Consider the following 11,728-nt stretch of genomic DNA (forward strand, 5'->3'; position numbering starts at 1 on the left):
GATTATCAGCAGTAAGACGTTGGTATGCCCGTATAAGATGTCTATACTTACATCACTCTGGATGATGTTGGCTTTCTTGGCCAGGTCCAGCAGCACGCTGTCGTAGGGAAGGAGGTAGCGGTTGCTGATGCTCCTGTACCCAGTCATGCTGCTAATCGCCTGGGACTTCTTGGCCAGGGTGACTGACATCATGTCCAGCGGGGTGTGGTACTTCGTCTTAATCTTCTCATAGTCCTTTTTATACTCGCGCTGTGGAGATAGCATTATGAGGCTGCTGAACTGTGTCCTATTAACTCAGCTCTAAATAAATGAATATTAAGAAGGGAAATGTCTTTTCTGTTTCAGTCAGTAAGTTAACCCTAAGGCAAGCTAATGTCTTACATCACTCTGGATTTTGGCCACGTGAACCGAGTGCAAAATCTTGGGGTCGTCATTAATGCTGAGGGCTCCAACCATCTGTCCCTTGTTCTTCTCGTACTCCTTCTTATATTTAACCTGCAAGGAGGAGCAAAAGGATGTCAAGTATTAAATTTATAAAGACACACCTAGACACACTTCCTCGATAGAGAATAAAATGAAAGTGAGAAATTCTCATTCCCATAAATATTGATATTATAGCATACTTACATCACTGGCAATGTTGGTGTGAGCACGGGCAGCAAGGATCGATATGGCATCGCCCTTGACCTCAAACTCCTTGGCTTTAAGTTTCTCCCAGTCGTACTTGTAACAGTTCTGCAACCAGAGAATCATCCCATTTAGGACTTGAAAAATTATGGCAAATTGAAGCTGATAGTAAATTGTTTCAATTTCAGTGAATTACTTACGTCACTAAGGTTATAAGCGTTAACTCGGGACTGGATGAAGAAGGGATAGTCTGGGGGCAGGTGAGACTTGATCTTTGTCTCCTCGTACTTTGCCTTGTAGTTCAGCTGCAAAAAGGACAAGATGATCAAATTAGAACTTATCAACAATACTCTTAAGATCCTTCTAATACCTCAATATGATCAGTTCATAGGGTTTTGGTCGTAGATCTCAATTGTAGAACTACTGTAGCTTAGAGAAATGAGAATCTCTGCACAGGTTTAGATAAATAGTTATTTCATTTTCTGTCACTGGAGGGCAGTGGAGGATTAAGTGGGCTCTTTATCGAAGAGTTATGTCTCATAACTGTCACTTTCCCTGCCCACCCAACCCCTCTCTGATCACAGGGTTTATTTTGGGCCAACTGAACGCTTGCTGCTATTTATACTACAGAGAGACGGCTCTCCAGTTTCCATGGTGTCCACAGAAAGACAGCTGGGCTATGTGGATGAATGGGCACATTTTAAGGAAGTCTGTGGCTAGCATGTCTCCAAAACAATCTGATCCAGGGCATTAGCTGACCGTTACAGCTATTTGAGTCAGTAAATGGACACTGTATAAAAATAATTGTGTTCACAGCAACCTTTTGAAATTTAACTTAACACCTATATGAGTTCTATGAACATAATATAAGAAGAAATTGAACACATTTTTATTGTATTGCTTTGATTATATTGCACCATCTTTCAGTGCCCATCCCATGTGGGCTTATAAGATACACCTCTTTTAATTCTAATGCATTTGTTATCATTAGTATTAGGAGCTGGTCCACGCATTTAGACACTGTACATACATCACTTAGCTGCTGGGCGTTGATGGCGGCTTGAACCATAACTGGCGAATCCGTGACTTGTGTAAATTTCACTTTGTCCGGATGTTGCCGGTATACTTTCTGCAAAACATAGCATGGAAAAAAATCTGTGACGTATTTGTACCAAAATAGAATAGCTATTATGAATCCAATTTACTGCAAAGAAGTAGCCGTGCAAATCCTATTAACCAAGACTACGGTACTCACATCTTTACACTGTTGAAGCTTCTTATCAGCTTCATACTCAGGCGTCATTGTTTGAGGGAAGAAGCATCTTGTTTTAATGTCTTCATACTCAGCTTTATAATTTTGCTGCAAGACAAAACAGAGGATACAAAGTGTGAAGGAATGACTGGATTATCAATGAACAACTCACAATGTAACAAAAAAAAGGAAAGCAAAGAAAAAAGTGACTTACCTCATTCTTCATTTCCTCAATTTTCTGGCAGTGAAGCATATAGATATCCTCATAGCTGCCAATATAGTGGCCTTTCACCTCTCTATCATACTTATCTTTGTAATGTGTCTGGAAAAAAAGAAAACTATGTTCAAAATGTATATATTTTTTAATTATTATTTAAAAATATTAAAACAAATATTTTTGAAAAATAGTGTTTAAGCTCATCATAATGAAAAATAAAATCTCAGAGTATACTCACATCAGTGAACTGTTTAAGGACTGAGTCCATCTGAAACTTGGGCGTATCACAGTAGTTGATGCTGAATCCCCTGGATTTCTCATAGTTGGCCTTGTACACTTTCTGCAAAGGAGAGAGAAAACAAATAATGAATGGATAGAAAAATCACATATAAATCATGAAAAGAAACTGAAAAAAGCAAACAAAGCAGGAATTTAATACTCAAGTATAAATTAGCAATGATTTTTAGAAACTAAATACAGACTCTGACCAGTATGGTACATTAAGTGGCTTAAACCTGAAAACTGACTGGCTAATTGTTGACAATATGCCAGTGAGGCTGGTAACGAGGTTCACTGCAATCTTCCTTGGGCATCAACTCACTGTATACAGGGTTATACAGACACTGCGAGGGACTCCCAGTTGGTTTAATTAGCACCACTAATAGGAAGATCCAGTTAGAAGGGCTTCTTGACAGACACTCTGTATGCCCACAACTACACCAATCTTTTTTGCAGCCAGCTCATTTTCAATTAACAGTCTAGCAAGAGAAATTGTCAAAATCATGCGAGCTAAATCTGTCGTCTACACAGGAAGCATGGAGATGGAGATAATACCATATATTATAGTACTTTCAGCCTCACAGTCAACACTACTACTTCTGAGTGCATCTCTAGTGACAAATTGTCATTCATTTTCTCTACAATGTGGGTTGTTTATTAGTTATTTATAAACCAGTACTGTACTGCAGTGATATGCCTGTACTGGCCAATAGCTCCTTTCCACATAGCGTTCTTCAGACACCTACATCACTGAGGATGGTGCCAGCGTATCTGAGCTGTCTGAGCAGAGGATTCTCTGTGGCAGGGAGAGTGTTGTAGTCAGACTGCGCTTTCGTCTTCTCGTATTCCTTCTTGTATTGGACCTAAAGATAGAAACATGGAGAATACAGTGAGTATGACGAGGAGACAGTGTGTTGATGAAGTGTTTTGATAGAGTAGGCTACATTGACTCATATACCATAATATTGATTTGGTTAGTCATGATGGAACAACAAGTGTACCTATAGCATAGACGTTTTCTAGAATGACGCATGTCTGCGTTGTGTGTGGATGCGTGGGTGGCCATGAGCTAAAGCTGAAAAGCCAACGCACGCATTCTGATACGTGTTGAATCCAGTTGTCGCAAAGCACACTGAATATGTGCAGTGAGACTGAACCAAATGTAGATCTCTGAGCCATGTAGTGAATGTGTGGGCACAATATAGTAAGCCTCTGCGTCACACTGGACTGAATGTGTTTGACTCACACTCTGTTCTGAGACGCAGGTCAACTCTCGATCATGTCTTCCGCATGAGATAGGACCTATAAAAACACTGTGATACCTTTGTGTGTGTGTGTGTGTGTGTGTATATGTGTGTGTGTGTGTTGGTGGGGGCTGGGAAGGGATCTCTCCATTGCACTCACCGAGCTAGCAGCACCCCTAGCCTTCTTGTTTGTGTCGTAAACAGGAGTGTCTGTTTGCATGAAATAAATTTGGTCTTTCGTATCCTCATACTCTTGGGTGTATTTTCTCTGAAAAGGAAAGAGAGCAATAGTTGAACACAGACACAGAAAAAAGATGACAAAATAATACTATTGTGTAAATCCTGTTCCTTATTTAGCTGTAAGTTCTTACAGTACTGAGGTTGTCCATTGCTACCCTGGCAATGGCCACGTCAAAGTAGGGGGTCTCGCACCATTGGCCCTTCACATTTGCATTGTAGTCCTCCTTGTACTTAAGCTGTGGGGTACAAATAACAATCAACATCATAACAAGCACATTACAGAAGAAAGATTATCTTACTGTAGAGTAACATGTAGAGCATAGATGGACGATGCTAATATTAGTTATCTTCCTCTGCTTAGTGAAACACATTTGTGAATGACTGGAATCTCTGTAATTTCCTGCTATTGTTGGCCTTGGCCTCTCCCTACCAGCCCAGACTGGCTTTCAACAGTAATACCAGAGAGCAGGTGGTGCTAAGTAGACATCGAAAACAATGTATACATATTCAAAACTAGAACTTTATATCAGGTCGAGGGTAAACAAAGGAAATAAGAAAACCCATCAGAATCAGAATCAGAATGAATGCACTGAATATTGCACTGAATATTGCTCCCAGTAAACATTACGTCAACCCTGGAAGCAAGATTAAGGAAGGGGGGGATTTGTTTTTCCTTTGTTCAGCAGGGACTCTGAGGAGGGGACATCACCATAGAGGCCGCAGACAGACATTTCTAAATGTGCTAGTCTTCTCTCTCATGATTAGCTATCACAGAATTTCTTCACTTTTTCTTTCTACATCTTCCGTCTTGTGTCTGTCAGTCTGTCTCTCCATTATGCCTACAGTGTGCCATATGTACTATACTATAGTATACTTGTGTTACGCGTATAGACAGTATGCATGTGAGAATCAGTGTGAGATTCTTCCACTTACATCGCTGCGCTGAGTGAACACTTTCTTGGCCAGCTCCACCTCAGGAGGATCAGCCAGAGAGGTGTACTTGGACTTGCGCTGATCATGACCCTTCTTGTAGTGAATCTGCAGGGGCACAGCAGGGGGGCGAAATTTACTGAGATGGTTAATTCTTCAAGATCAATACCTGACCTTAGTGCACAGTCTGTGACACAGAAACATTGTCATGCTTCACCCTGATCGTATCTAATTGGATTGGTAAATTCCCTACATCAGCAGAAAATGTTTAATGCGTTTGTGTTCGAAAAGAAAGAGGGACCACCAGTGACAATTTTAATTGCCTGCTAAAAATAGCAATGTGTGTGGAAATGGTTACATATGATACATCTGACTCAGCACAAAGAAAAGGGCTCTGAAAGCAAAAAATAGAGGGAGGAGAAAATGTGCTTGCCCGTGTGATTGATGCTGAACGGCAATCTGCCAGCAAAGTCAATGTGAGAAATGAACTGCTCAAGTGAATTAAAAAGTGAAACGGCACACTGACTCCCAGCCCTCTAGGAAAGTTGCCATATGGCTTGAAGCCACAAAAATGGTCAAGCTTTTCAGCTAACCTCATTTTTATAGGATAAATCATAAGTCAGATCAAATTAAATTGTTCCATCTCACTACGCTCCAAGAAATGTCACTCACTGATATATAACAAAGATCATCTTTATAGAAAATCAATGTCAATATACTGTATGTTTCCATCTCATAAGTATTTTAATCATACACAGTTCCAAAAGTGTGCTTAGATTGCATGTAGTTTCATTTACTGTAATTAGGGGGATGTTGTTGGTCTACTTACATCACTGAGGACCTTCTGAGCCTTGGCCACCCTGCGCAGCTCGGGGCTGTCGCTGTACGGGTAGAACATGGTCTTCTCTTCCTCCCAGGCCTCCGCGTACAGTTTCTGAACACAGAGTAAAGTCATGCATTATTCACTGAGATTCAAATCTTCATATGTTCGTTTAAGCATTATTCCTCATGGCAAGTCATGGAATCAGATGTTATTCTCACATAATCAGCAGTAAATCTCTTTGGATCTAAAAAGCAGAGCTGTCTGAATGGCAGATTGGGTTTACCTTGCTGTAGTTAGCAGCGTTCTTCACAGCCAGGACGAGCTCAGGAGCATCCGGAGGCAGCAGGTACCTATCCTTAGTCTCATCCCACTTCTGTCTGTACAGAACCTAGAGGAGATGAGGAGTAGTGTGTAGTAGTGAATTACTGAGCTCTTCAGTGATTTTCTTTGGAGAAATGACTATGATTGAAAGCTACTATGCTGTTAAAATGTCAGAGAACTCACCTTGCTGATCAACTCGGAGACATGCTTGACGTGGGCGATCTCTTTGGCCTCACCATCGTACAAGCTGGTCGTCCGGGCCTTATTGCCCTCCATGCGGTATTTCACCTGATGGGTGATAGTAAGAGTCATTTCTCAATGTTCTTGACTAAAGCATGATCAAATGACTTTTGGGATTTAAAAAAAAATCAGATTTGATCTCATTTGGATTTGACGTGGATGACGTTGTTCAGCATCTCCCTGCTTCACATTCATACAGTCACACACATTCTATTGTTGGCCACTGAGTAGCTTCACTGAAGTAAGAGTGGGTAAGGGAAGAGTGTTAACTATTCACTTTCCCCACTCTTTCTTCAGATGGTCTTGGATTCAAACCAGCGACCTTCCGCTCACAAGTCCTCATCCCTAACCTTTAGGATACTTGATTTGGGATCAATAACACCACAGTCCTCCTCAGCAGTACCTCACTGAGCTGCTCCTGAGCCTTCCTGATGCGGATCATCTCAGGGCTATCAGTGATGATGGCAGGGGGCTTGCCCCTGGACCTGTCATAGGCATGACGGTACTTATTCTGTCAGGGAGAACAATCAGGGGAAAGAGTTATAAAATAGCCATGATATGAAATACAGGACACTGCAAAACCTTAGTAACTGAAAATATAAAACAAAAGTATTTGATCTGTAATAGTGCTGTTTTTAATAGTAAATTGCCACAACCAAACAGATTTAAAGCAGAAGAAACAGGGACAAGAGTCAAGTATTGACTTTGACACAAAGCTTGAGATTGTTGCTTACGTGGCTGAACTGCTCCAGCATCTTCTGGCTGTGGGCCAGGTACGGAGTCATGAACTTGGAGGTATCCACCTTGACCTTCTTCCTGACTCTCCTGGTGGGCAAGCCAGACTGGAGAGGGACAGAGGGAAATGCAGTTAACTATCCCAGTAACACAAAGGCCCAGGTTCCTTGATTACAGGAAACTTAGCCAGGAAGTACATCCAATTACAACAGAGATATCACCAAAGACATATGGAACAGACGGAGAAGGGATCAGAGACACTTTGACAAACAGATTATTTAAGATATACTGTGGCTGTAATACATGCTAGTTTGTTGATTAAATCTGGCTCTGATATTTTCAGAGGGATAACAATACTCATATTTTACAGTGGAATCTAAACAAACCAATCTGAATTTGTGTGCGTCTGCAGTACAACTATATTACTCACCTTCAATAACTCATGGCAATGGCCAGTCAAAATATGGGTTAAGGTTTCTAGTGTGTTATGTGGGTACGAATAAAGCACTAATTGATTCTACATGGAAAGGGTGTGAATTGTAGCATTATTATGTACTAAGATTAAGTCGGGCTGATGGCAGAGAACTTGTTTTATTGAGGCAGTATTTTAGGACAGATAAAAGCAAGGCAAGAAAAGGGATAGAGCTGAGCATAACACCTACAGTAGCCATGAGCGCATTGTGCTGCATGCGTAATCAGCCTCAGCAACACTTACAAATGAGGCTATTTCATCTGTTGGGTAGTAAATCCACCCAGAACTAATTTACAAGTCATTCATTGTCCAAATAGCAGGCATTTTGTTTGGGAGGTCACATTAAAAAGGCAGGATTGATTGCATTTCAGTTGTGAATTGTTGAAAAAGACTTTGATAAATAACCCATGTGTTCATGCAGAAGCACAGTTTCCACTAAATTCGTTGAGAATTGCTGACTTCAAAGCTTTAACATAAATACCTGCCTAGACCACATACATTATGGCTTACAGTGAAATAGCCAGACAGTGGAGTATCCACAAATGCATGCAGACAAGGTGGGGGATGCACCATTGGCTAGACATTGGAGGAGCCTATACTTTTTGAATTACTGTCCCTCGGGAGGTGGTGCTTTACCTGCATGAACTGAGTGCTGTGCTCAGTGACAGTCGTCGTTGTTATCTGCTCAACATATTACAAATATAGGACACACTCTGGGGTTTCAAAATTGCCAGAACAAGTTATGGGAGAAACAGTACATTGTATTTGATTGAGGTTGATTTTTCTCCAGCTCTGGCACTCAAGTACAAGTACAACCACTGATTCTTCCATATGTCTAACACCTGAACCTGTATAACAAGTTTGACATTATTGTACTCTATGACATTAATAGCTGTTCTGTCAAATGCATTCCTTGAAACAATTCAACAACAGCATATAGCAGGGAGCATCATCATGAGGGATTCCTATCTTAATCTGTAATAAAACTTTCTCATTTCCACTCACATAGTATTTCTAAGTGACAAGGAAAGTCCTCTGAGGTGAATATGCTGTAATTACGGCTGCAGTCTAATTAAGCCTGTATTCTACAGGGGAAAGAGGAGCCTATAATAGCCCAGGCTATATGTGTGAGCCTGACTGCCCGAACCCTCTGATCCTCTGACCCTCCCTCTGAACACCAAGCACTCACATGACTTCATTGCTATTCTTATTAGTTGTTACAGAGCCCATTGTCCTTGCAATCAGTCGCTATAACACATGGCAGTACACAGATCAACAAATCAGTTGAAACAGCTGTAGAATCAAGCCATGTCTGTTCACACACACCTCTAGATGGGTGAATCTTTCTTTTCCAACCAAGCAACACAGAGTACAGTAACCAATAGCATTCACACCCATAGTTAACTATTCCACGAATAGCACGTATCTAACTTGTGCCGGAATTACAGTGACCTCCACTGAGAAAACATCACAGCGGGACATTCTCGGCCACATAAAATTGGAAACAGCAAAATTAACTGAGCAGTGTTCAACACCATGAACTAGGTGGCTTGGATCATTCTAGAAAACAAACCTGTAGTCCTGCAAATTGCTCACAGAGCAAAAGACCTGCAATCTAGTAATAACCAGAGCTGAGAGAAAAAACATCTCAATCAGTTTGATCAACATTTGTAAGAGGCTTCTCTATCGGACTCTATCAGACAGGAGAGAACCATACGTGTACATGAATCCCTCCACCCTACCCATATATTACATATCACTAAAAAACATGATGCAGAGAGGAAGTTAGTGGGATTCTACAGAGTTTACAGTAGTACTAAATACCACACAACTTTATCTATAATGGCTCCAGCATAGGCTGCCCTCTCTCTCTCTCTCTCTCTCCCCTCCCAGCAGGTACTTTTTCCATGCATCCACCTCTCCTAAGCACATTCTACCACTGTGACGTTAACAGAGTCCGGGCTGTGGGAGTGTGATTTACAGCACCACGGCTCATCTCACTTCCCTCTCTCTCTCTACCTCTCTCTCTCTCTCTATCGCTCTGCCAGTCTGCCGTAGATGTCCACTTCTAAATTTGTCTGAATGCCGGCCAGAGCGCTCTGCACTCCTTCCCTTAATGGGGTGAGGAGTTTGTCATTTTTGAGGTTGATATTAAGGAAATATATATAATCATGATGTTAATTTCAATAAGAATAGAATAAGAATATCAATAAGCAATATTAAATTAAAAAATGTTTGATAAAAGGCTCTATTTGTTCAACCTACTAAATAACTGAAAACCAATCTTGAAAACAGAGAAGAATTTAAATGAGCTTTCTGAATGCTTGTGCAGGCAATATACTGTATGTATTTCTGTCAATAACATGAACAGCTATATGTTTCTCCCCATTCTCTAGATCAAATAAGAAGCCATCTTACTGTTTAGACAAAAACAATGCAAATGTTCTCCAGAGTGTAGATGAAAGTAGTAGTGAAATCAGAATGTATTGACTTGTGGGTATTGTTTTGTCCTCCCTCACAAATGATTTACATTTTTGCATTAAAGATGGTAAATCAGTTGATATGTTATATGGGAGCCAAATGATAACAGCTGATCGTTTGGAACTTTTCATTTCCTCCAGTCTAAAGCAATCATTCAGACTCCCCTATAAGATATCAGCAATATTAAGTATGGACAAATACAAGGCTAACTTTAATCCTATTTCACCAGGAAATAAGGGATTAAGCTGTTAGCCTTCTGCTTTCACTCTTCCATTGGACACTGAGACGGAGACTTTTAACAACAGAATCACTCAGACAAAATGGACTAAAAATATTCTTGAACCTTGGGGAGATGAGGGTTCTGGGTTTGTTGACAATACAACACACCAGCAATAATACACCACAATCAGGATTACATGATCATAAGAGTTTATCAAATAATTTGGACAGCCAAATAATAGAATTGGTGTGAAATTCATGATGATTACATGGAAAACAATTACAACAAATTTCAGTGCTAAGGGGTTGCATCGCATTACAACAGGGTATCTCATTTGAGGCAAAAATTAAAATGGTAATTTCCAGAAACTGGCAGCTCCCCAAGCTTTCATGTAATCTATTTGCGCTATCTGTGCCATAGAGAATATCATCCTAATTTGAATACCATTCCACCATTACAAATATGTTCATCAATGGGGCAAATATGCTAGAGATAACAGATAGCCTGCTTCAATAAGGAAAATGACAGTTATATTGTGGAAGATTAATAGTGGGATATCATATGTTATCTGCAGGGATCTGTGGCAATAAATGACTTGGACTCTATCTTGCACTTTTGGCAGTTGGGTAATGATTACATCACTAGACTCAGAATCAAGTTGTGTGGCTGCCAGTCAAAATGCAAGGCCTCAGGTAAAGGTATCTCTACTTTTGAAGGACACCCTAAATATCCCAGTAAAATATACTTTAACAGTTGGCTGTTAAGGGCAATCCAGGCTTTAAAACACATCGGGAGGTGTCCCTCTGAAACAGGATCCAACACACATGGATGCCTGGTTCCCTGAACTGCTGACTGGGGAGGTATAGTGACTAACTTGACTATTCATAGGGCCTGCCACTGAACCTGCAGAGGATAACTGCAGCCCACAGAATCAAATTTGGAATAATATCTGGGTTGTCGATCATATTTAGGCTGGAATCCACAAAACTAATAAAGCATAGTCCTAGACTGAGGAAAAATGATCTTGAGTGTTTTGAGGAATGTACGTGACATTATCAGAAATGTTTTCAAGAAGGCGGGCCTAACCCATTCATACTGTTTGCAGCCTATTTGTCAGCTTCTAAACCTGCTAGAGCCTGAATGGAAACAATGTGTTTTTCACCCAGTGAGAAGATATTTACTTACCTCATCCACAATCTCCTCCACCTCCTCCTCAAACTCCTCATATTCCTCATACTCCACAACCTCCGTCATTTTGGGACAGTTTCAGAGGTTCTGCTCAAAACACAGATGACAGTATCAGGCATTCATTATTTGTGATACTTCCAGTGAATGTGTTTTCACTTCATGAGCTAAACTGAAAAGCTTGTTTCCATCAAGGGGACAGCATACAACATAATAGTGTATCATTGGTTACTGTGTTATCTTAAATTTAACTTAAATTTCCAAAGAGCACATAGTGGGGTTTGCACTAGAGACTGAACTGCACCAGATATATTTTAGGATGCTGCCAACCATCCCCTGTTGAACCCAAGTTACCTTACTAAATCAACAGACTTTATAAGCAGTAAACACATATTACAAATATAAAACATCAACATACAGATGTCCAACCAATGTGCATGCCATACCAGAGAAAAGAAAGAT

At 40.5% G+C, this 11,728-nt stretch overlaps 1 protein-coding gene across 1 annotated transcript in view; it reads right to left on the reverse strand.

The window, feature by feature from the left end:
• Window positions 1-11,335, reverse strand: part of neb (nebulin) — a 62,048-nt gene extending 50,713 nt beyond the window's left edge. Inside the window, exons 1-19 of the mRNA XM_071919604.2 lie at window positions 11,276-11,335; window positions 8,017-8,061; window positions 6,908-7,015; window positions 6,577-6,684; window positions 6,117-6,221; window positions 5,896-6,000; window positions 5,619-5,723; window positions 4,793-4,897; window positions 3,991-4,095; window positions 3,780-3,887; window positions 3,122-3,238; window positions 2,335-2,436; window positions 2,094-2,201; window positions 1,883-1,987; window positions 1,658-1,756; window positions 828-932; window positions 628-735; window positions 382-495; window positions 52-249 (exon numbers count right to left, since the gene is read on the reverse strand). Of these exons, the coding sequence (XP_071775705.1) occupies window positions 52-249; window positions 382-495; window positions 628-735; window positions 828-932; window positions 1,658-1,756; window positions 1,883-1,987; window positions 2,094-2,201; window positions 2,335-2,436; window positions 3,122-3,238; window positions 3,780-3,887; window positions 3,991-4,095; window positions 4,793-4,897; window positions 5,619-5,723; window positions 5,896-6,000; window positions 6,117-6,221; window positions 6,577-6,684; window positions 6,908-7,015; window positions 8,017-8,061; window positions 11,276-11,335 (2,010 nt within the window). The remainder of the gene's footprint in view (window positions 1-51; window positions 250-381; window positions 496-627; window positions 736-827; window positions 933-1,657; window positions 1,757-1,882; window positions 1,988-2,093; window positions 2,202-2,334; window positions 2,437-3,121; window positions 3,239-3,779; window positions 3,888-3,990; window positions 4,096-4,792; window positions 4,898-5,618; window positions 5,724-5,895; window positions 6,001-6,116; window positions 6,222-6,576; window positions 6,685-6,907; window positions 7,016-8,016; window positions 8,062-11,275) is intronic.
• Window positions 11,336-11,728: the final 393 nt, after the last annotated feature.

The sequence above is a fragment of the Centroberyx gerrardi genome, chromosome 10, assembly GCF_048128805.1.
Source record: "Centroberyx gerrardi isolate f3 chromosome 10, fCenGer3.hap1.cur.20231027, whole genome shotgun sequence".
NCBI lineage: Eukaryota > Metazoa > Chordata > Actinopteri > Beryciformes > Berycidae > Centroberyx > Centroberyx gerrardi.